Below are 22,233 nucleotides of genomic sequence, written 5' to 3' on the forward strand. Positions count from 1 at the left end.
GATAAATGTTGTGATTTTAAATCTGTCCTGAGCGATACAGGGGAATAGTTAGGGGGCTGAACAGTCCTTGAAGTCAAAATCACGGCGATCTGTCCACTAGCCACTCTGCCTACATGTTAGCAAGCTGCAAAGAATAATGGGCGACAGAATTTATTTTCAAGATGGCGCCTTTAAATAGCACTGCTTCAGCCAACCCCCGACTCCAACTCGATAGTTGAAGCTGTCGTTGTCACCACCAGGCAGTGAGGATTCGCAGCTGAATTTAACTTCCGGGGCGGTAACGAGGAGCTGCGCACGGCGATGACGTCATTAATGCCGTACGCAGCTGAGCAAGGCGCTACCTCGTACCACCTCTGCAAAAACCCTGCCCAATTCCACGACGGGGCGCGGTTATTCCCACGCCCAGGCGAAGAACATTTTGCGCCCCGTTAGCACCTCCCGGAGGCACAAACAGCAGGCACACAAGAGGCAAAATTTGGCCCCGGTGGGTCTCAACTGAACATGGCACCAGTGAAAGTTGGGTGAGATCTCTGCAAATCAAAACCACAAAAATGAGACAAGAATACTGTGTGAGATTTTGAGTATTTCCACTGTATAACCCTGGGAATATAAGGGAGAATGACATTTTTTTCTACAAACAGAAAATCGGTCATCAAAGGCTCCTAACATTTTCTTGTATGGGAGACTGCAGAGTTCTAGTGCCAATAAAGAGAGAGGAGGAGAACTAAAGTACATGATAGAATGGGGTCTTTTAAACAGTATAGCGGGGGAAGAACAGCTGATTGATGATTGCACAATATTCTTAAAGGGACAATGTCGCAAGTGTCCCCTTACCCTTCTCAGTGGGATGATGGTAATATTCTATTTGCATGTACAAGTTCAACAAATGCAGTTGGTTGCAGGTGTTACATTTATTATTTGGTGTGCTCTGTGAGCAAATATACATTGCTCTTGGTTTTAACCTACATGTGCTTACAAGTAACACATTTAGTCGTTTAAAAACTATATAACCCAAAATAATAAGCTTTATTGTAAGAAAAGTTCTTGGCATACTGACACTCTCAAATCTACAGAATAAAGCACCCCGATAACAAATGTTCCTTTTTCAGTTTTTTTTTTAGAATTTTATACACATCTTTCTTCTCCCTTCTAAACAAAATGCCATATTTGTGCTAAGAAATCTTCAATGCAAAAGGAAAATACATCTTTAGACAAAACAGATATGTATTAAAATTAGGCTCATTTACTTGCTGTTACAAACAGGGAGGTACTAACTTTTACAAAGTCAGATTTTTTTCATGTACTTTTCACAAGTACCAATTGTTGACCAATATAAACCTGATATAGAACACATTTATACAGTATATAAAGAGAAGACTTTACAATCTTCAAGTTAGCAACTAGCAGGCATTCAATGTGCACACATTATCTTTTGTACATGAAATGCAAACGGAAACATAAAACATACTGTAAAATGCTGCACAAATCATGATGTACTTAAACAGAGATTCCAATGCCAGTTACTTCCTGATGTGATCTAATTTTTGGTTGTACAGTACACTGACCCTGATAGAATAAATATCATTTGCACCAGTTTTCTGTACAAGCACCATGAAAGTACACGTTTATTGCTGTCTTTAAACATGTAAGTGAAAAAATATAACCCAATTTGTACTGGGCAATCGTGCCAGTTATCTATCATATATTGCACCACTTGAAAGGGAAGGATTGTGGTGAATGAAATGGTTCCTCTGAGAATGCCCTATGGTATACAGTACAGTCTGACTTAGCATTGCATATTGAATTAATATATGAACAGTTACATAATATTATTTGTAATCCAGAGAAATGGCTCATTATGTTGCTATTGGTCTACATTATTAGAAGCCATTTACAACTCTCACACACTCTCATGTAAAATATGAGCTCACTGACTGAGAAGACTGAGGTGATATTAAATATACAGCAACCATGACTGAGGTTATATGGAATACTGTTAACATGGCAGTGTGTAAAAACCCATTTATTTTTAAAAAGGGTCATGCAGTCCTGGCCAGAACATGAAGTCAAGATGTCCATAATGGAGAATCAAAGCCCTTGACTTGTGAAAGCTTTTTGAAAGCAGACATGTTTGTGGAGATAATTGAAGGCATAATTCTGAATAGAAGCAATGCAAGTCTCAGCTAGTTTAATGAAGCTGGATCTGTAGTCTCATTTTGAGAGCTTCGCCCAGTTCACCGAGGAGGTAGTCATTGTCTTTTCTATCTTCCAGTTTCTGCAGTGCTTTTTTCTTATACAGAGGAATACTGGTGATTTCCAGTGTGTAAGTACCTTCCAGAGGCCTCTTCTTGGTCATGTGCAGGTAGCTTAAGCCATCCTTCTGATGGATACGAAAGTAGTTGTTGTCATTTCCGTAGGAGATAACATAGCGCACATGATTGTAGAGTGGTTCAATGGCTGGCAGAAGATCTAAAATGTGCTTCTTGTAGTTCAGCTCTGAGATATTTAGATTCATTTTGACTGGGTTGTCCATGTCCAGACTAGCCATACTTATCAATTCATCCTAGCATCAAAATAATTAGAAAGGTATCAGTAATCAGTGCATATAAAATAATTAAGGTGCTCCATTTCTGCTAATGGGAAGCCTCAAAATAGGTTCTGAAGGTAGTCGGTAAAATTTGAGTGCTCCCTCTACATGGAATCCCTTTTTTTGATGGGCCAGTGAGTATAGATCTGCCCTTTTCTTTGCAATCGAGTAGTGACCTAATTTATTGACCATCTAACATTTGGATATGAATGCAATGTCTAAGTTAATTTCTTTTATATGAAGACATGAATGCCACCATTCAGTTTCAAGGGATTTAAACACGAGATAGTTACCTGTTCAGGCTCGGTACCATTGACACTTCTTCTCTTTCTGCCACCATTCTTGGAGTAGCCATTGATCTTACATTCATAACAAGTTTCATGGGACAACAGATTTTCATCATCAGGATCTCCACCAAAAGGTAGATATTGGCCTTTATTGAATCCCATGCCGGAGACACAATGACTGTGGAATAAATTCAAAGGGCAATTAGAATTCAAAACAAGGTACAGAATTTAAAATCAAAACTGCCATTATACTTCAGTTCAGGTATAAATTATTTTTGATCTTATTGCTGTCCATCACTCTCTCTCATGCACCTTCACTCACTTTCCATGACTTTTGCTCTGTTTGTATGGGCCTGAACGTAGTCAAATCTAAGGCCCGCCCAACTGCCACCCAAAGGACCGCTGTGAGATCTGGCGGTACTTTGGCAGGGAGATTCCTCAAAAAGATCTACAAAGACCGCTCGGCAGCAAAGAAAATCTGGGCGGCAGCTCCCAATCTCGGCGGCAAATGCAATACTCGCCAAAGTGCCGCCGAGGATTGAGTCGGGCCCAGGAGGGGTGGGGAGGAACACATAAAAATAAACATTTACACAAAAAAAACCACTGGAAAACTTCAGGGGACCCCATCCACCTGAACCACTGTTTAAAAATAAATAAAAGAAGTTTACTCACCTTTTTTTTCAGGTCTTCATACTTACCGTTGGGGTTAGACCTGCCTCCACGCAGCGGTCCTTCACCTGCTGCCGCCGACTCCCGCCCAGAGGAAGCTGACAGCTCAGCGGAGGGGAGGACACTTATGCGCCTTGCATGCTAGCGGACGTCAGCGGGCGTTTCCCAGCGGTCCTCCCCTCCTGCCGGTGGGAGGCCTAGAGGAAACTGGCACTGAGAGGAGACCGCCCAAAAAACTCGGTGGCAGCGGACGGTGAGTGCACCAAGTCTCTTGGTAGAAGTTACCATTATGTTGCCTAAGACTCATGCTAGTGGAATCAGCTGCTAATGCCTGGGTCTTCCTGTTGCTTGTAACAAATGTTTTGAGTTTCAGCTGACTGCACGGCCACTGGGAGCTAGTAGCATAGTCTCAGTGCAATATTAAAACAGCTAAAGCACACTTACGTTACATTTCAATTTCTTTGGGTTAAAATTTTACAAATTGTTGGTAATTGGATTAATTCATTCTACAACTTAGGCCCTACATATTGGAATTTCCTCCAAAAACTTCTCTGCCTCCCCATCTCCCTCTTTCTTTTAAGTCCCTCCTTAAAACGTAACTCTTTTGGTCATTGCTTCCAATATCTCCTTCTTTGGCTCGGTGCCCATTTTTGATTATAACTCTGAAGCTTTTCTCTGTTAAAAGTGCTATATAAAGCAGTTATGGCTAGGACCTGGTGTATCTGGGATCTGATTGAGTTTGCAACTGTTCCAATATACTCCTGCTGAACTTACGAGGTAGTCCGCTGAAATAGTCATAGATTTCTGAGGCCTGCATGTTACTGTCAATACAAGAAGCACAGGTTTCCGTTTTAGGACCTATTACCAACTCTTTTCCAGAGTTTTTTTTCCTGTTCACTGCCTACTCTGTCCATCCTCTCAGTTATGCTAACATTCCTGTAAACCTTTTCTGCACTTTCTCCAGTGCTTCAATATTCTTTTTGTAACATGGAGACCAGAACTGAACTCCTGGGCTTTGGGGCAGATGTGGGAGCCAGCAGAAAGGGAAATGTATGTGATGAGCTGATTTAAGTTGGTACTTGAAATTGGTAAATCTCTTACACACACAGAATATATATGGCTTTACATACTATTTTTTTCGTATAAAGAATGAACTCCTGCATACGTCCAGCAAGTGTCTATCAACTTAGATTGCATACAAAGAAATAAAACAGTTCATTTCAAAACTACATGAATATGTTTCTATTCAGATGGCTTGGTTACACCCCATTTGATTAAATTTTAAATATCAGCATTCCCCAGTGTATGAAGAATTAGATGTATGACTTGAATACAAGAACAAAGAATATTAGGTTTCCTAATAATATGGATGACTGCACCAAACATAAACAGGCATTCAGAATAGGAGGATACTGAAAATTCAATTCAGTGTAGCAAAGTGTGAAGTGGCTTATTTTGGTAGGAGAAATATGGAGGGCACTTCTTCCTTGGAAGGTAAGAAACTAAATGGGGTAGAGAAGCAAAGAGATCTGGGAATACAGATTCATCAATTATTAAAGTAGCAACGAAAGTTGATAAGGCCATAAAGAGTGCGAACAAAGTATTGCGGGTTTGTTTCTAGAGGTACAGAATACTAAATGAGAAAAGTAATGGTAAGTTTATATAAAACCTTGGTCAGACCACACTTGAGCCTAGAAAACTGCCTGTGCAGCCTCCGATATGGCGGGCAGGCAGCACATGCTCATTATGTGCCAAAAGTATGACACCTGCTACATTGGTAAAGGCCAAAGAATCGGTATGCAGTGGCCATGCCTGAAGCAGGCATTAGGCCCTTTGCTTTGTAGAAATAAAGGGTCTAATGCCAGTTTGAGGTCCCCACTGCAAGGTCGGTTTTCCCTGAGGCAGCCAGCACCAGTGCTGGCCTACATGTAGGCTGCAACCAACAATGTAAGTTTATAAAAATACCTACCTGAATGTGAATCTGGAGTGCTCCTCTCGGCCCCACATTAAAATTACACGATCCGCCACCCATCTGGCTACTGATTCTCCTCCCCTCCACCCCGCTCTGGCTACTAACCCCTGCTGGCTACCGATTATCCCGAACCGGCTACCGACTCTCCCTTCCACCCCCCAATTGTACCATTACAAAGACATTCGCAGAATTGAGAAGATGGACTGAGCAGCCAATGAACAGGAAAAAAACTCTGGAAAAGAAAAGTTTAAGAGGAGACCGATTGAAGGCCTTTAGAAATATGATGGGGTTTGATTGGGTAGATGCAGTGAAACTGTTTCCACTAGTGGATGAGCCCAGAATAAGTAGCATAAATATAAGATAGCCACTAACAAATCAAATAAAAAAAGGAATTGCTTTACACAGAGTGATGAGAATGTGGAACAGTTGAAGCAGATAGCATTGATGAATTTAAGGGGAACAGGGTCAGATGTGGTAATTAGCTGGAAGGAGGCCCATGTGGAATATAAACTCTGGCATAGACCTGAATGGCCTGATTCTGTGCTGTAGAATCAATGTAATTTTTATGCAAATCAAACCAGTAGCTATATATTTTGTAACTATAGACACTGAATGTTAGTGATATTTATGATCCTAATGATTGAGGCACATTACAAATCTATACGGGCAGTATTTAGGTGAGACACATTAAAAATGCTATATACATAGCTAGAGCAAAAACGCGAGCGAGAGAGTAAGATAGCAATAGAATGTACGATGGAGATAGATAAGATATGCATAAGTACACTGAGATTGAAAACATGTGCAAGAGAGAAAAACACAATAAAAAAGATGGGAAAGGAACTCTTCAGTTTCAATTGCAAATTTTTTGCCACCTTCTCCATACTTTCCACCTTAGGTTCCCCATAAATGGGTTCATTATTAGTCTGGTTAACAATGCAAGCAGCAGCAGTGGTCTTACCCTTGCCCTACTCTGTAGTATCCAGGCGGACAGCCGCAGAGGTATCCTCCTTCAGTGTTTGAGCAGCCATATGAGCATGGATTCTTGTAGGATGAACATTCGTTCACATCGTGACAGCTACTGGCAAACTCATCAAAGTTATAGCCTGAAGGGCAGGCACATTTGTAGCTTCCAAGGGTGTTGTAACAAGTTGCAGATCCACAAGAACCCGGGTTGGAGCATTCATTCTCATCTAAATAAAAAAATGTGACATTTAGAAAATTTGTAAATTGTAGTCCAAGCCTGCCTGCTCTGAAGTTCTAAACCGACCCAATGTGATCCCTAGCCACAGTCACAGACCCGACCTCTGGACCCACTTACCTCAGCGCTGCGACTCAAGGAGCGGCCCAATTTTCCACTACTCTTCGAATCTGATGCCACACAGGCTCCATTATAATGAGGTCCGAGGCCCAATATCTGGGGAGCCCTGGGCTGCAGCATTGAGACACAGGGAATGTACCATGCGCTACCACACCCGCCCCTCCACATGCCCAAAAATGGATGAATCGAATGGACCCCTCCAGCGAATCAGCAATTACCCCTGCACCCCCCGCATCTCCCTCCAGAATGTCCATTCTCTTGTGAACAAGGCTCTTGCCATCCATGACCTTATTATGGATGATGCCATCAACATCATGGCCTTGACGGAGACTTGGCTCATGGGTAATGACACCTTCCCCCTTACTGGAGCCCCCCGCCTGGCTATACTTTCCACCACCTGCCATGCCCAAAGCGCCACAGTGTCAATGTGGCCTTTCTCACCAAATCTCAACTTGGTCTGTCCCCTACTCCTCTTGCACCTTCTCTTCCTTTGAGTGTCTCACCTTGTTCTACCCCTCTAGCTTCTCCCTTAAAATCCTTGTTCTCTACCAATCATTCAAGACCTATGCCAAGTTTCTCACCAAGATACCCTCACTGCTTTCCTCCCTCAGCCTCTGTATCAAGCAACTTCTCATCCTCAGTGATTTCAACTTCCATTTCAGCCTAACTCTCTCTTCTAGTTCACTGTCCTACTGTCCTCCCTTAACCTCTCCTTCCATATAATCTCCCCTACCCATATTCACGGTCACCTCCTTGACCTTGCCATCTCACGTGGCCTCTATTACTATCATCTCAATCACAGATAAGGGCATCTCGGATCTCCACTCACATCCCCTCCATAATATTGCCGTTCTCCACTCCTGTCTTATCCCATCTACTGCTGAATCCCTGATCCGTGCTTTTGTAGATTTGGTAGCATGGCACAAAACTATTAAATCCAATAAGCAGATTATTGGAAATGGGGTAATTTTAGTCCCTTGGAAATTAATCTCTAAGGACAGAGCATAGAAAATGTACAGCTTCTATATCACAGGGGAGAAGGTCCATATATGGGAATTGTTGTTAGACTGTGTCCTATTGAATGATATTGTATGTGAAGGAATGTTGCTGGCATGGTTGACTAGCCAAACTGTATTATCACAAACTACATGGTAATTCTTTACAGCTGAATATCATTTCCTTAAAGCAGGAATACTTCATATTTAGCTAATTTGTGTCACTATACTTAGTAAAGTGAAAACAACCATTAAATGAATTATGATTTAATATGCTGAAAACGTAGCAGGCTGCTACACATCTGGTACTAGTCGAGCAAATTAAAAAAACTACTTTCCAGTTAGATTTCAAACACTCAAAATCATAGAAAAAAATTGAGTATAGCAAATTGATCAATACAAACTCACTTTTCCTGGCCTTTAGCAGGACCTTTATTACATATAATTTTAATTCAAGTGGGGTTCTTTCCAAGAAAACAGATTGTCTCCAATTGCAGCATGATCCATGTTGATTTTGTATGGACCCTGTTAGCCGTCAACTTCCCCCTCCAACTCCCAGACATGCAAGTCTATAGGGGCCAAGTTTCGTCCTGAGTTGCTCCTGTTTTTTTGGAGCAACTGGTTTAGAATGGAGTATCTTAGAAATTGCAATTCTCGGCATTTAGTTTGCTCCAGTTCTAGTCAGTTAGAACAGTTTCAGTTTGGAACAGATTTTTTTTTTCAAAAGGGGGCGTGCCAGCCACTTACGCCCATTTTGAAAGTTTAGGCAGTGAAAACTTACTCAAAACTAACTTAGAATGGAGTAAGTGTAGATTTTTGTACGCTCAGAAAAACCTTGCCTACACTTGGAAATCAGACGTAGGTTACAAATCAGGCGTAGGGAATGGGGGGGGGGGTTTAAAGGGAAGTTTACAAACATTAAACACTTCAGTTTTACAAATAAAGAGCCATCATCAATAATAAATGATAAATACATCAATAAATCAACCAATAAATCAATCAAAAAAAATAAATAAAAAATAAAAAAAATTAAAGAAAATCAATAAATAAAACATTTTCTACTTACCGACTGCAGCATCGGGATCCCTCCAACAGCGTGCTGGGACGCCCCCTCCACCCCCCCACCCCAGTGTGTCTCTGTCAGTGTCTCTATCTCTCTGTCGGTCTGTGTGTGTGTCTCACTTTCTGTCTATCAGTGTCTATTTCTGACAGCGAGGGGAGGGGGGTGGAGGAGGGGGGTGGAGGGAGGGGGAGAAGGGAGGGAGGGAGGGGGAGAAGGGAGGGAGGGAGGGGTAGAAGGGAGGGGGAGGAAGAGGGGAGAGAGAAGGAGGCTGAATGGGCCGGGCCCAGCCGGGCCCAAGACTTCGGGCGGGGCCCGCCCCTAGCAATGGATTTAAAGGTAGGTGGCCGGGGGTCGGGTCGGGTCCGGGGGGTAGGTTGGGTCCAGGGGTGGATCGGGTCGGGTTCGGGGTCGGATCCAGGAGTCGAGTCGGGTCGGGTCGGGTCTGGGGGTGGAGGGGGGGGGGGGAAGCGGGGGTCGTGTCCAGTCCGGGGGCGGGGGGCGGGGAGCAGGAGTCGAGTCGGGTCGGGTCGGGTCCGGTCCGGGGGCGGGGGTGGGGGGAGAGTGGGGGTCCGGTCCGGTCTGGGGTCAGGTCGGGTCCGGGGGAGCGGGAGTCGAGTCGGGTCCGGTCCGGTCCAGGGGCGGGGAGTGAGGGTCAGGTCCGGGGGCGGGAGGAGTCGGGTCAGGTCAGGGGGGGAGTCGGAGCGGGAGCGGGGGGTTGTTTGAGAGAGCCGGCTGAAGGGAGGAAGCAGGAGCTGGGCGTGGTAGGTGCAGCCTGATCCACGCAGCCCCAGTGAGGCCATTCGGCCAGGGCTAGGGGCTATGTGCTTCGGGCCCCTCCCACACAGTTTTGGGCGCCTGGAGCTACTGCACATGCGTGCCCACTGTAGCGCCTGTGCAGATGTCCCGGCACTGTTTTCAGTGCAGGGACCTGGCTCCGCCCCCCACAGCTTGTGCTGCGCCGCGCCCAGCTCCAGAGGACCTGCAGGGAGCCGGAGAATCTGTAAGTATTTTTTAGGCGCACTTTCTGACATGAAAAATGGGCGGGGCTGCGCCGTTCTAGGCGCGGCCCAAAACTTGGGCCCATAATGTCAGAGAAACACATCCACCAGTGCACAATACCAAACATTTTGCCTCTGGTAGATTCTACATCTAAAAATCAGTTCTGTCTTCTTCCTTCAGTATACAGAAAAGCTTTCACAGAAGTGGGTAGACTTCATTCCATTAAGCTACAAAAAATAACTTGTCAACCAAATTTTGGGTAAATCAAGTAAAATAAAGAGGAAAAACTGAAGGACTACTAACTATGTAAAGTTTTTTTTAAATTGCATCATTTGAATATTTTTTCTCATTGGTGTAATGAATGGTCAGAAACCCAAGGTAACATATTATTCCCATTCACCTTAAGTCTAACAAAATAAATGACACAATGACCCGATGGAAGAGGACAAACTGAGCAATCTCCTATTACAAATGTCCATATTCCTCAATATGGCAAAAGTTGTCAATCCACCCTATTCTTTTCTGAAGATTTTGGAAAGGGCAGAATTCTTATTGAGGACCCTCTTAGGCTAAATTTAAAAAAATGAATATCATCTTTTTTCATCATGCTGTAAAACCAGGAAGCCATCTTTATATAATTCTTTAATAAACTACATTGCCCAGTTTAATTTAGTAGTAAAATAAATGTATATTTTTTGTTATTTAAATTTTTTAATTCCACATAGCTCAAAATTGGCCAGGAGTTGCTGTTTTTTTTGGAGCAACTTGATTTTTCTGGAGTATCTTAAAAATCCTCATTTTGCACATTCAATTTGCGCCAGTGTAAGTGAGTTAGTTGGGATTTTTAAAATGTTTTTTTCAAAAGGGGACATTACCAGCCACCTATGCCTGTTTTGGCCATTTAGGCCACTTTGGACAGCTAATAGTTACTCCAAACTAAATTAGGCCAGCGTATGTGGCCACTTGTGGCCGCTTGTGAAAATCCTTGCGGAGAGTTAAGAAATCAGCGCAGATAGGTACATCGGAGGCCAGCAGAACTTAATGACTTGACTAAAGAATGTGAATAGGATCAAACAGCTATACAGGACATCATCTGACAAACTTCGCAAAGTTAATTTACTATACAACAGAAGCATTCAAGGAAGCTTAAACTACAAAAATAAAAGAAGTAAAAGATAGTTGAATTAAATTGCCCTAATCTCACAACTAATTTAAACAACTATGTGTTTGCAATGATTATACTGGGCCAAAATTGAGCCCATATTATCTAAATAAAGTCTACTTCAATAAATAAGATATTCTTTCAGTGTTCCTCTGTCACTTATGTTTTTCTTTCACAATAGCACCAGGTAAATAGGCTTGACAAATGGTCACCACTATTCACAAGAGACAAAACATATTTACTTAATTTTTTCAAAATATCCAAATAAAAAATAGAAGTAAGTCCTACCCTACCTTCATCTTCAGCCCAAGAAGGCAGTGTCCCGGCCTGTGCGGTAGGCCACTCGGCCTGGGATAGGGGCGGGTCGCACCAGCAGCCCGTATAATGATGATGATAATGATTGGGTCCCACGCTGCAGCATGGACACTGAGAGGCTGCGGGCTGGAGCTACTGCGCATGCGTGCACATGCCAACACGCATGTGCAGACGTCACGGCACTGTTTTCAGCGCGGGATGCTGTCTCCGCCCCTGACCCGACTGGTCATGCTGCGCGAAGACCCGGGAGAGGCCAAAATGGCAACCAGTTTTTTCGGAGCACTTTTCAACGCAGATAAGCGGGGCATCTCCGGTGAGTGCACCAAAAAAAGGGGTGGGCCAATTTTGAGCCCAATGAAATGTTTCGTATGCTGAGTTAAGTTGTCAATAGCTAAATAATAAAAGTGCAGACATGTTGGAATCACAGAAAAAAAAGTATTACCTCTAACACTGGCCTCCCTATGTTACTCACCAACACACTGGTTCCACTGATAGTGCTGCATGTAGCCATGAGGACAGCTGCACCTGTAACCTCCCAGCATGTTTTGACAACCATGCTGGCATCTGTGGCTTCCTTCACATTCATTCACATCTGCAACAAGAAGGGGCAATTGAAAACAAAATGAGCAGAGTGAAGTTTTCCATGGTTCCCATTTTATTCTCTCCTTTCCTGAAGGTGCTGATTCATTCTGGGGTATGATTCCAAAAGTGCTGGCAGGCCTCCAGTATCTTTCCCAAGTGACCATTATTCATGTTTGAGTCTAGACACTGAGTGCTGGCTGGTGTATTGCATAAAAGCCAAGTCTGATTTCGTTCTCACCCAACATGCATACTTCTCAGCACAGGTCACAGGATAGTAAGGAAGAGTGGGTACCCTGCCTAAAATTTCCCCCCTTCATAGCCAAATGGTACTGTGGCCAATTGTCGCACTCCCACTCTCAACTGAGATCAGCTAACTCAGCATAGTATAGGGGTCAAACCTAGGACCGGCTTGGTCTGTATAACATAGTATCATATCAGGCAGTGCATTTACCCACAAAGCCATAAAGAAAGCTTAGCTCCCATGTTTTAATCTGTGATGGGGAAAGGGTTGCTTTTGTGATGTTAACACATATGTGAAGACATCAGTTCTCCTCCTTCCCAACTTCCAATAATGGACTATCATTTGCTGTCAAAATAACCGTGAGGCAAATGGCGCTCAGCGTTATTTATGCACGAATCCAAAAGTTACTGTCCAAGATGCGCCGCTCCATCATTAGCTTTGTGAAAACGACATCTTACTACCTGGCTCACCATAGAAATGCATTGAATGGCATGAAGTTGCTGTACTTGCATGGAAGATATGAACTAAACTCGCCACAAAAAGTTAAATCTTGTTCATTTCAGTCTAACTACCCTTTTAATGACATGGTAAATACTAACTGTTTTATTATTATTCATTCACAGGATGTGGGCATTGCTGGCAAAGCCAGCATTTATTGTCCATCCGTAAATGTCCTTCAGAAGCGCTGGTTTACCTGCTTTCTTGACAACTGAGTGATTTTCTAGGTTATTTCAGAGGGGCAGTTAAGAGTCAGCCATATTGCTGTGGGTCTGGAGACACATGTCGGCTAGGTCAGGTAGAAGGCAGCAGGTCTCCTTCCCTAATGGACATTAGTGAACCAGATGGGTTTGTTACAACAGTCACCATTTCCTGATACTAGCTTTTTATTCCAAATTTATTTAATTAACTGAATTTAAATTCTCCAGCTGCCGTGGTAGGATTTGAACTTATGTCTCCAGGCCTCTGGATAACTAGTCCAGTTACATAACCATTATGCCATCATTCCTGTTACTGCTAGTCAACCTCTCTGGCACTGAAAATTATCTATCACAAGTGTGGAGTCTCATTCCTTCAGGTTTTACATTTTTATGGAGTTTGAAAAAATGTAACATTTTAAATGAAAACATTTTTTTTACTTTTCTTTTCTGTCTCTTTTTTCTCTCTTTCTCCCTCAATCCAATCTTTCTTTTCCTTTCTTTATTTCTCCTTCTGCATCTGATTTTACATTAAATTCACCAAAGCTAATTTAAACTTCCTTTGAGTGCTTGCATTGTTCATTTCACAATCCTTCAATCTGGTTGGTTAAGGAAATACAGAGTTGCTTTCCCTGTTCACCCAGGTCCCAGACTCCCGGATTCCCTCACTGTGACATTACCAGCTTGCACTTTGAGCAACTTGCTACACAAAAAATTAAAAAACCTACATGTACAAGGACAAGTTCAACTAATGTTAGACACTGTTATATTCACTCCAACAGCAAACTATGTTCCCATGTTGAAAACAAGATGTTCAGTTAAAAAAAAATGACTGCAGTAAATGTAGGAAATTCTGTTTTGTAGAAATTATTTAGATCTATGTCAGTCCTTACTAACTTATTTGACTAACACAGCAAGAGTCCACACAACAAATGGTTGAGAACCAGTGACCAACAGAGCAGGATTAAATGCAAGTATTTTGATAAATCTCACATGGCAACCAAAAATATATACAAGGACTTTTAGGATCAAAAAAAGACAATTATAGAGGGCCAAGTCTATTTTTGAATGATCTCAACCTGAACTACCTGTCTTCTCATTATATTTCTCAATGACTTCTCTCTCTCTTTAAACATATCTGATCATCTTTTTGAACTAATTTAGACTATACTTCAATTGTGAAAGGGAAATCATGCTTGACAAATCTTCTAGAATTTTTTGAGGATGTTTCCAGTAGAGTGGACAAGAGAGAACCAGTTGATGTGGTATATTTGGACTTTCAGAAGGCTTTCGACAAGGTCCCACACAAGAGATTAATGTGCAAAGTTAAAGCACATGGGATTGGGGGTAGTGTGCTGACATGGATTGAGAACTGGTTGTCAGAGTAGGAGTAGGAGTAAATGGGTACTTTTCAGAATGGCAGGCGGTGACTAGTGGGGTACCGCAAGGTTCTGTGCTGGGGCCCCAGCTGTTTACACTGTACATTAATGATTTAGATGAGGGGATTAAATGTACTATCTCCAAATTTGCAGATGACACTAAGTTAGGTGGCAGTGTGAGCTGCGAGGAGGATGCTATGAGGCTGCAGAGTGACTTGGATAGGTTAGGTGAGTCAGCAAATGCATGGCAGATGAAGTATAATGTGGATAAATGTGAGGTTATCCACTTTGGTGGTAAAAACAGAGAGACAGACTATTATCTGAATGGTGACAGATTAGGAAAAGGGGAGGTGCAACGAGACCTGGGTGTCATGGTACATCAGTCATTGAAGGGTGGCATGCAGGTACAGCAGGCGGTTAAGAAAGCAAATGACATGTTGGCCTTCATAGCAAGGGGATTTGAGTACAGGGGCAGGGAGGTGTTGCTACAGTTGTACAGGGCATTGGTGAGGCCACACCTGGAGTATTGTGTACAGTTTTGGTCTCCTAACCTGAGGAAGGACATTCTTGCTATTGAGGGAGTGCTGCGAAGGTTCACCAGACTGATTCCCGGGATGGCGGGACTGACCTATCAAGAAAGACTGGATCAACTGGGCTTGTATTCACTGGAGTTCAGAAGAATGAGAGGGGACCTCATAGAAACGTTTAAAATTCTGATGGGTTTAGACAGGTTAAATGCAGGAAGAATGTTCCCAATGTTGGGGAAGTCCAGAACCAGGGGTCACAGTCTAAGGATAAGGGGTAAGCCATTTAGGACCGAGATGAGGAGGAACTTCTTCACCCAGAGAGTGGTGAACCTGTGGAATTCTCTACCACAGAAAGTTGTTGAGGCCAATTCACTAAATATATTCAAAAAGGAGTTAGATGTAGTCCTTACTACTAAGGGGATCAAGGGGTATGGTGAGAAAGCAGGAATGGGGTACTGAAGTTGCATGTTCAGCCATGAACTCATTGAATGGCGGTGCAGGCTAGAAGGGCCGAATGGCCTGCTCCTGCACCTATTTTCTATGTTTCTATGTTTCTAATTACCTTTTGTTACATTTTTGCACAAATTTCCTATTTACTCCCCTTCTTACTTCTACATTCGCAGTTTTAAATGTATGTCCCCTACGATTTTAACTTTCCATCTTAGTGAACATTTTACCTGGATCAACTTTGTCAATTCCCTTCATAATCTTGCAAACTTCAGTTAGTTCACTTCAAAGAATCGAGTTTTCCAAAGATAAAGCCCAACTTCCTTGTAACTCAACCTCCAGGGGTATTCAACATTTAGGAAGGTCAGGCAGAGAGGAAAGGAGGCGGGGTGGCGTTGCTGGTTAAAGAGGGAATTAATGCAATAGTAAGGAGGGACATTAGCCTGGATGAGGTGGAATCGGTATGGGTGGAGCTGCGGAATACCAAAGGGCTGAAAACGCTAGTGGGAGCTGTGTACAGACCACCAAACAGTCGTAGTGAGGTTGGGGACAGAATCAAAGAAGAAATAAGGGATGTGTGCAATAAAGGTACAACGACTTTAATCTGCACATTGATTGGGCTAACCAAACTGGTAGTAATGCGGTGGAGGAGGATTTCCTGGAGTGTATTAGGGATGGTTTTCTGGACCAATATATCGAGGAACCAACTCGAGAGCTGGCCATCCTAGACTGGGTGATGTGTAATGAGAAGGGACCAATTAACAATCTTGTTGTGCAAGGCCCTTTGGGGAAGAGTGACGATAATATGGTAGAATTCTTTATTAAGATGGAGAGTGACACAGTTAATTCGGAAATTAGGGTCCTGAACTTAAGGAAAGGTAACTTCGATGGTATGAGGTGTGAATTGGCTGGAATAGACTGGCAAAGGATACTTAAAGGGTTGACGGTGGATAAGCAATGGCAAACATTTTAAGATCACATGCATGAACTTCAGCAATTGTACATCCCTGTCTGGAGTAAAAATAAAACGGGGAAGGTGACTCAACCGTGGCTAACAAGGGAAATTGAGGATCGTGTTAAAATCAAGGAAGAGGCATATAAATTGGCTACAAAAAGTAACAAACCTGAGAGCTGGAAGAAATTTAGAATTCAACAGAAGAGGACTAAGGCTTTAATTAAGAGTGGGAAAATAGAGTACGAGAGGGGGCACAGCCTCAAAATACGGGGGAGCCAATTTAAAACCGAGTTGAGAAGGAATTTCTTCTCCCAGATGGTTATGAATTTGTGGAATTCTCTGCCCAAGGAAGCAGTTGAGGCTAGCTCATTGAATGTATTCAAGTCACATATAGATAGATTTTTAACCAATAAGGGAATTAAGGGTTACGGGGAGCGTGCGGGTAAGTGGAGCTGAGTCCACGGCCAGATCAGCCATGATCTTGTTGAATGGCGGAGCAGGCTCGAGGGGCTAGATGGCCTACTCCTGTTCCTAATTTTTATGTTCTTATGAAGCTTGCAGGGAACATAAAAACTGACTGCAAAAGCTTCTATAAATATGTGAAGAGAAAAAGATTAGTGAAGACAAATGTAGGTCCCTTGCAGTTGGATTCAGGTGAATTCATAATGGGGAACAAATAAATGGCAGACCAATTGAACAAATACTTCAGTTCTGTCTTCACGAAGGAAGGCACGAATAACCTTCCGAATGTACCAGGGGACAGTGGGTCTAGTGAGGAGGAGGAACTGAAGGATATCCTTATTAGGCGGGAAATTGTGTTAGGGAAATTGATGGGATTGAAGGCTGATAAATCCCCGGGGCCTGATAGTCTGCATCCCAGAGTAATTAAGGAAGTGGCCCTAGAAATAGTGGATGTATTGGTGGTCATTTTCCAACAGTCTATCGACTCTGGATCAGTTCCTATGGACTGGAGGGTAGCTAATGTAACACCACTTTTCAAAAAAGGAGGGAGAGAGAAAACGGGTAATTATAGACCGGTTAGCCTGACATCAGTAGTGGGGAAAATGTTGGAATCAATCATTAAGGATGAAATAGCAGTGCATTTGGAAAGCAGTGACAAGATCGGTCCAAGTCAGCATGGATTTATGAAAGGGAAATCATGCTTGACGAATCTTCTGGAATTTTTTGAGGATGTAACTAGCGGAGTGGACAAGGGAGAACCAGTGGATGTGGTGTATTTGGACTTTCAAAAGGCTTTTGACAAGGTCCCACACAAGAGATTGGTGTGCAAAGTCAAAGCGCATTGTATTGGGGGTAACGTACTGACGTGGATAGAGAACTGGTTGGCAGACAGGATGCAGAGAGTCGGGATAAATGGGACTTTTTCAGAATGGCAGGCAGTGACTAGTGGAGTGCCGCAGGGCTCAGTGCTGGGACCCCAGCTATTTACAATATATATATTAACGATTTGGATGAAGGAATTGAGTTTAACATCCAAGTTTGCAGATGACACTAAACTGGGTAGTGGTGTGAGCTGTGAAGGGGACGTTAAGAGGCTGCAGGGTGACTTGGAAGGTTAGGTGAGTGGACAAATGCATGGCAGATGCAGTTTAATGTGGATAAGTGTGAGGTTATCCATTTTGGGGGCAAAAACACGAAGGCAGAATATTATCTGAATGGCGGCAGGTTAGGAAAAGGGAAGGTGCAACGAGACCTGGGTGTCATGGTTCATCAGTCATTGAAGGTTGGCATGCAGGTAAAGCAGGCGGTGAAGAAGGCAAATGGTATGTGAGCCTTCATAGCTAATGGATTTGAGTATAGGAGCAGGGAGGTCTTACTGCAGTTGTACAGGGTCTTAGTGAGGCCTCACCTGGTAGATTATGTTCAGTTTTGGTCTCCTAATCTGAGGAAGGAAGTTCTTACTATTGAGGGAGTGCAGCGAAAGTTCACCAGACTAATTCCAGGGATGGCTGGACTGTCATATGTGGAGAGACTGGATCAACTGGGCCTTTATTCACTGGAGTTTAGAAGGATGAGAGGGGATCTCATAGAAACGTATAAGATTCTGACGGGACTGGACAGGTTAGATGCAGGAAGAATGTTCCCAATGTTGGGGAAATCCAGAACCAGGGGCATAGTCTTAGGATAAGGGGTAGGCCATTTAGAACTGAGATGAGGAGAAACTTCTTCACTCAGAGAGTTGTTAACCTGTGGAATTCCCTGCCTCAGAGAGTTGTTGATGCCAGTTCATTGGATATATTCAAGAGGGAGTTAGATATTGCCCTTACGGCTAAGGGGAATGGAGAGAAAGCAGGAAAGGGGTACTGAGGGAATGATCAGTCATGATCTTATTGAATGGCGGTGCAGGCTCGAAGGGCCGAATGGCCTACTCCTGCACCTATTTTCTATGTTTCGATGTAATTTGCAATCTTGATGTATGCCTTATACAGAATGATGATGCTTGTGCCTGAAACTGAACCAGCCCTTTTTTTCTGTACATCTGCTAATTGAATACCGAATTTGGCAAATTAACATTTGGGAACAAAATAGAATCATACCTGTATAAAAATGCTCTGAGTCTCAAAGAGAAGAGTATTCGTAATAAGGTGGATGAATTAACTGCGCAGATAGCTGTTAACGGATATGATGTAATTGAGATTTCAGAAACATGGCTCCAGAGTAACCCAGGGAACTCAGCATCCAGGGATATTCAATATTCAGGAAGGAAAGACAGGAAGGAAAAGGAGGTAGGGTAGCGTTACTGGTTAAAGAGGAGATTAACGCAACAGTAAGGAAGGACATTAGCGTGGATGATGTGGAATCTATGGGGTCAAGTTTTGGGCCGCGCCTAGAACGGCTCAAAACCGCGCCGAAAACTTACCTCGGTATTCTCCACTCCCTCAGGTCGATCCAGGCCATGGGCATGGCGCAGCAGAAGCAGTGGGGGGCGGAGCCAGGTCCCTGCGCTGAAAACAGTGCCGGGACCTCTGCACATGCGCGCTACAGTGTGCGCGCATGTGCAGTAGCTCCAGGTGCCCGAAACTGTGGGAGGGGCCCCAAGCACGCAGCCCCGAGCCCTGGCCGAATGGGCTCACTGGGGCGGCGAAGATCGGACTGCACCTCCCTCCTCCAGCTCCTGCTCTGGCTATGGCTCCGGCTCCCCCCCCTCTCCCCTTGTTCAGCTTCCGCTCCGCTGCCTGCCGCTACTCCCCACCAGCTCCCGCTCCGCTCCAGCTACCCCCGCCCCCACCCCCACCCCCTTCAGGTCCGGTCTGCTCCCTCTTCCTTCGGCGGGGCCCGCCTGCCCGGCATCTTGCTGGGGGCGGGCCCCACCCGAAGTCTTCGGCCCGGGTTCTTCACATCGGCCGGGCCCGTTCAGCCTCCCCCCTCTCCTCTCCCCCGCCCCCTCTCCTCCCCCCACCCTCCCTCTTCTCTTCCCCCCCTCCCTCCCTCTCCTCTCCCCCCTCCCTCCCGCTCCTCTCCCCCTCCCCCTCCTCTCCCCCTTCCCTCACCTCGTCCCTTCCTTCCCTTCCTCCCTCCCTCCCTCTCCTCTCCCTTCCCTCCCTCCCTCTCCTCTCCCTCCCGCTCCTCTCCCCACTCCCCTCTCTCCCCCTCCCTCTCCTCTCCCCCTCCCTCTCCTCTCCCCCTTCCTTCCTCCCTCCCTGCCTTCCTCTCCTCTCCTCTCCCTTCCCTCTGCTCTTCCTCCCTCTCCTCTCCTCTCCCCCCACTCCCTCCCTCTCCTCTCCCCCTCTACTCTCGCCCCCCTCCCACTCCTCTCCCTCCATCTCCTCTCCCCCCCTTCCTCCTCGCTCCCCCCTTCCCTCCCTCTTCTCTCCCCCCCTCCTCCACCCCCTCCCTTCGCTGTCAGAAACACATAGACACTGACAGAGAGAGGGACACGGACACAGACAGACAGAGAGAGAGACACACTGACAGACAGAGAGAGAGAGACATTGAGGGGGGCCCCTTCCCAGCACACTGTTGGAGGGCTCCCGGTGCTGCAGTTGGTGAGTAGAAACTTAATTTTTTATTTATTGATTTTTAATTTTTTAATTTTTTTGGATTGATTTATTGGTTGATTTATTGATTTATTTATCATTTATTATTGATGATGGTTCTTTATTTGTAAAAGTGATGTTTCATGTTTGTAAACTTCCTTCCCCCTCCCCCGCACCCCATTCCCTACGCCTGATTTTCTAAGTGTAGGCAAGGTTTTTCTGAGCGTACAAAATTCTACACTTACTCCATTCTAAGTTAGATTGGAGTAAGTTTTCACTGCCTAAACTTTCAAAATTGGCGTAAGTGGCCGCACATGCCCCCCTTTTGAAAAAAAAAATCTGTTCCGAAATGAAACTGTTCTAACTGACCAGAACTGGAGCAAACTAAATGCCGAGAATTGCAATTTCTAAGATACTCCATTCTAAACCAGTTGCTCCAAAAAAACAGGAGCAACTCATCCGGAACTTGACCCCAATATGGGTAGAGCTGTGAAACACCAAAGGGCAGAAAACGTTAGTGGGAATTGTGTACAGACAACCAAACAGTAGTAGGGGGACGGCATCAAACAGGAAATTAGGGATGCGTGCGATAAGGGTACAGCAGTTATCATGGGTGACTTTAATCTACATATAGATTGGGCTAACCAAACTGGTAGCAATGTGGTGGAGGAAGATTTTCTGGAGTGTATTAGGGATGGTTTTCAAGACCAATATGTCGAGGAACCAACTAGAGCGCAGGCCATCCTAGACTGGGTGTTGTGTAATGAGAGAGGATTAATTAGCAATCTGGTTGTGCGAGGCCCCTTGGGGAAGAGTGACCATAATATGGTAGAATTCTTCATTAAGATGGAGAGTGACACAGTTAATTCAGAGACGAGGGTCCTGAACTTAAAGAAAGGAAACTTCGACGGTATGAGACGTGAATTGGCTAGGATAGACTGGCGAATGACACATAAAGCATTGACGGTGGATAGGCAATGGCAGACATTTAAAGATCACATGGATGAACTACAACAATTGTGTGGCGTAAGAATAAAAAAGGGAAGGTGGCTCAACCGTGGCTAACAAGGGAAATTCGGGAAAGTGTTAGATCCAAGGAAGAGGCATATAAATTGGTCAGAAAAAGCAGCAAACCTGAGGACTGGGAGAAATTTAGAATTCAGCAGAGGAGGACTAAGGGTTTAATTAGGAGGGGGAACATAGAGTATGAGAGTAAGCTTGCAGGGAACATAAAAACTGACTGCAAAAACTTCTATAGATATGTGAAGAGAAAAAAATTAGTGAAGACTAATGTAGGTCCCTTGCAGTCAGACTCAGGTGAATTCATAATGGGGAACAAGGAAATGGCAGACCAACTGAACAAATACTTTGGTTCTGTCTTCATTAAGGAAGACACAAATAACCTCCCGAAAATATTAGAGGACCGAGGGTCGAGCGAGAAGGGGGATCTGAGGGAAATCCTTATTAGTCGGGGAATGGTGTTAGGGAAATTGAAGGACTGAAGGCCGATAAATCCCCAGGGCCTGATGGTCTGCATTTCAGAGTACTTAAGGAAGTGACCCTAGAAATAGTAGATGCATTGGTGGTCATTTTCCAACATTCCATGGACTCTGGATCAGTTCCTATGGATTGGAGGGTAGCTAATGTAACACCACTTTTTAAAAAAGGAGGGAAAGAGAAAACGGGTAATTATAGATCGGTTAGCCTGACATCGGTGGTGAGGAAAATGCTGGAGTCAATTATTAAAGATGTAATAGCAGCACATTTGGAAAGCAGTGACAGGATCAGTCCAAGTCAGCATGGATTTATGAAAGGGAAATCATGCTTGACAAATCTTCTAGAGCTTTTTGAGGATGTAACTAGTAGAGTGGATAAGGGAGAACCTGTAGATGTGGTGTATTTGGACTTTCAAAAGGCTTTTGACAAGGACCCACACAAGAGATTAGTGTGCAAAATTAAAGCACATGGTATTGGAGGTAATGTATTGATGTGGATAGAGAAATGGTTGGCAGACAGGAAGCAAAGAGTGGGAATAAACG

The 22,233-nt window shown here is 44.1% G+C and overlaps 1 protein-coding gene across 1 annotated transcript in view; it reads right to left on the bottom strand.

Annotated features, from left to right (window-relative positions):
• Positions 1-903: 903 nt before the first annotated feature.
• The window catches only part of fbn2a (fibrillin 2a), a 514,209-nt gene continuing 492,879 nt past the window's right edge, over positions 904-22,233 (bottom strand). The window contains exons 62-65 of the mRNA XM_070881599.1: positions 11,843-11,962; positions 6,477-6,708; positions 2,881-3,052; positions 904-2,563 (exon numbers count right to left, since the gene is read on the bottom strand). Of these exons, the coding sequence (XP_070737700.1) occupies positions 2,189-2,563; positions 2,881-3,052; positions 6,477-6,708; positions 11,843-11,962 (899 nt within the window). The 3' untranslated portion in view covers positions 904-2,188. The remainder of the gene's footprint in view (positions 2,564-2,880; positions 3,053-6,476; positions 6,709-11,842; positions 11,963-22,233) is intronic.

The sequence above is a fragment of the Pristiophorus japonicus genome, chromosome 1, assembly GCF_044704955.1.
Source record: "Pristiophorus japonicus isolate sPriJap1 chromosome 1, sPriJap1.hap1, whole genome shotgun sequence".
Classification (NCBI taxonomy): Eukaryota; Metazoa; Chordata; class Chondrichthyes; family Pristiophoridae; genus Pristiophorus; species Pristiophorus japonicus.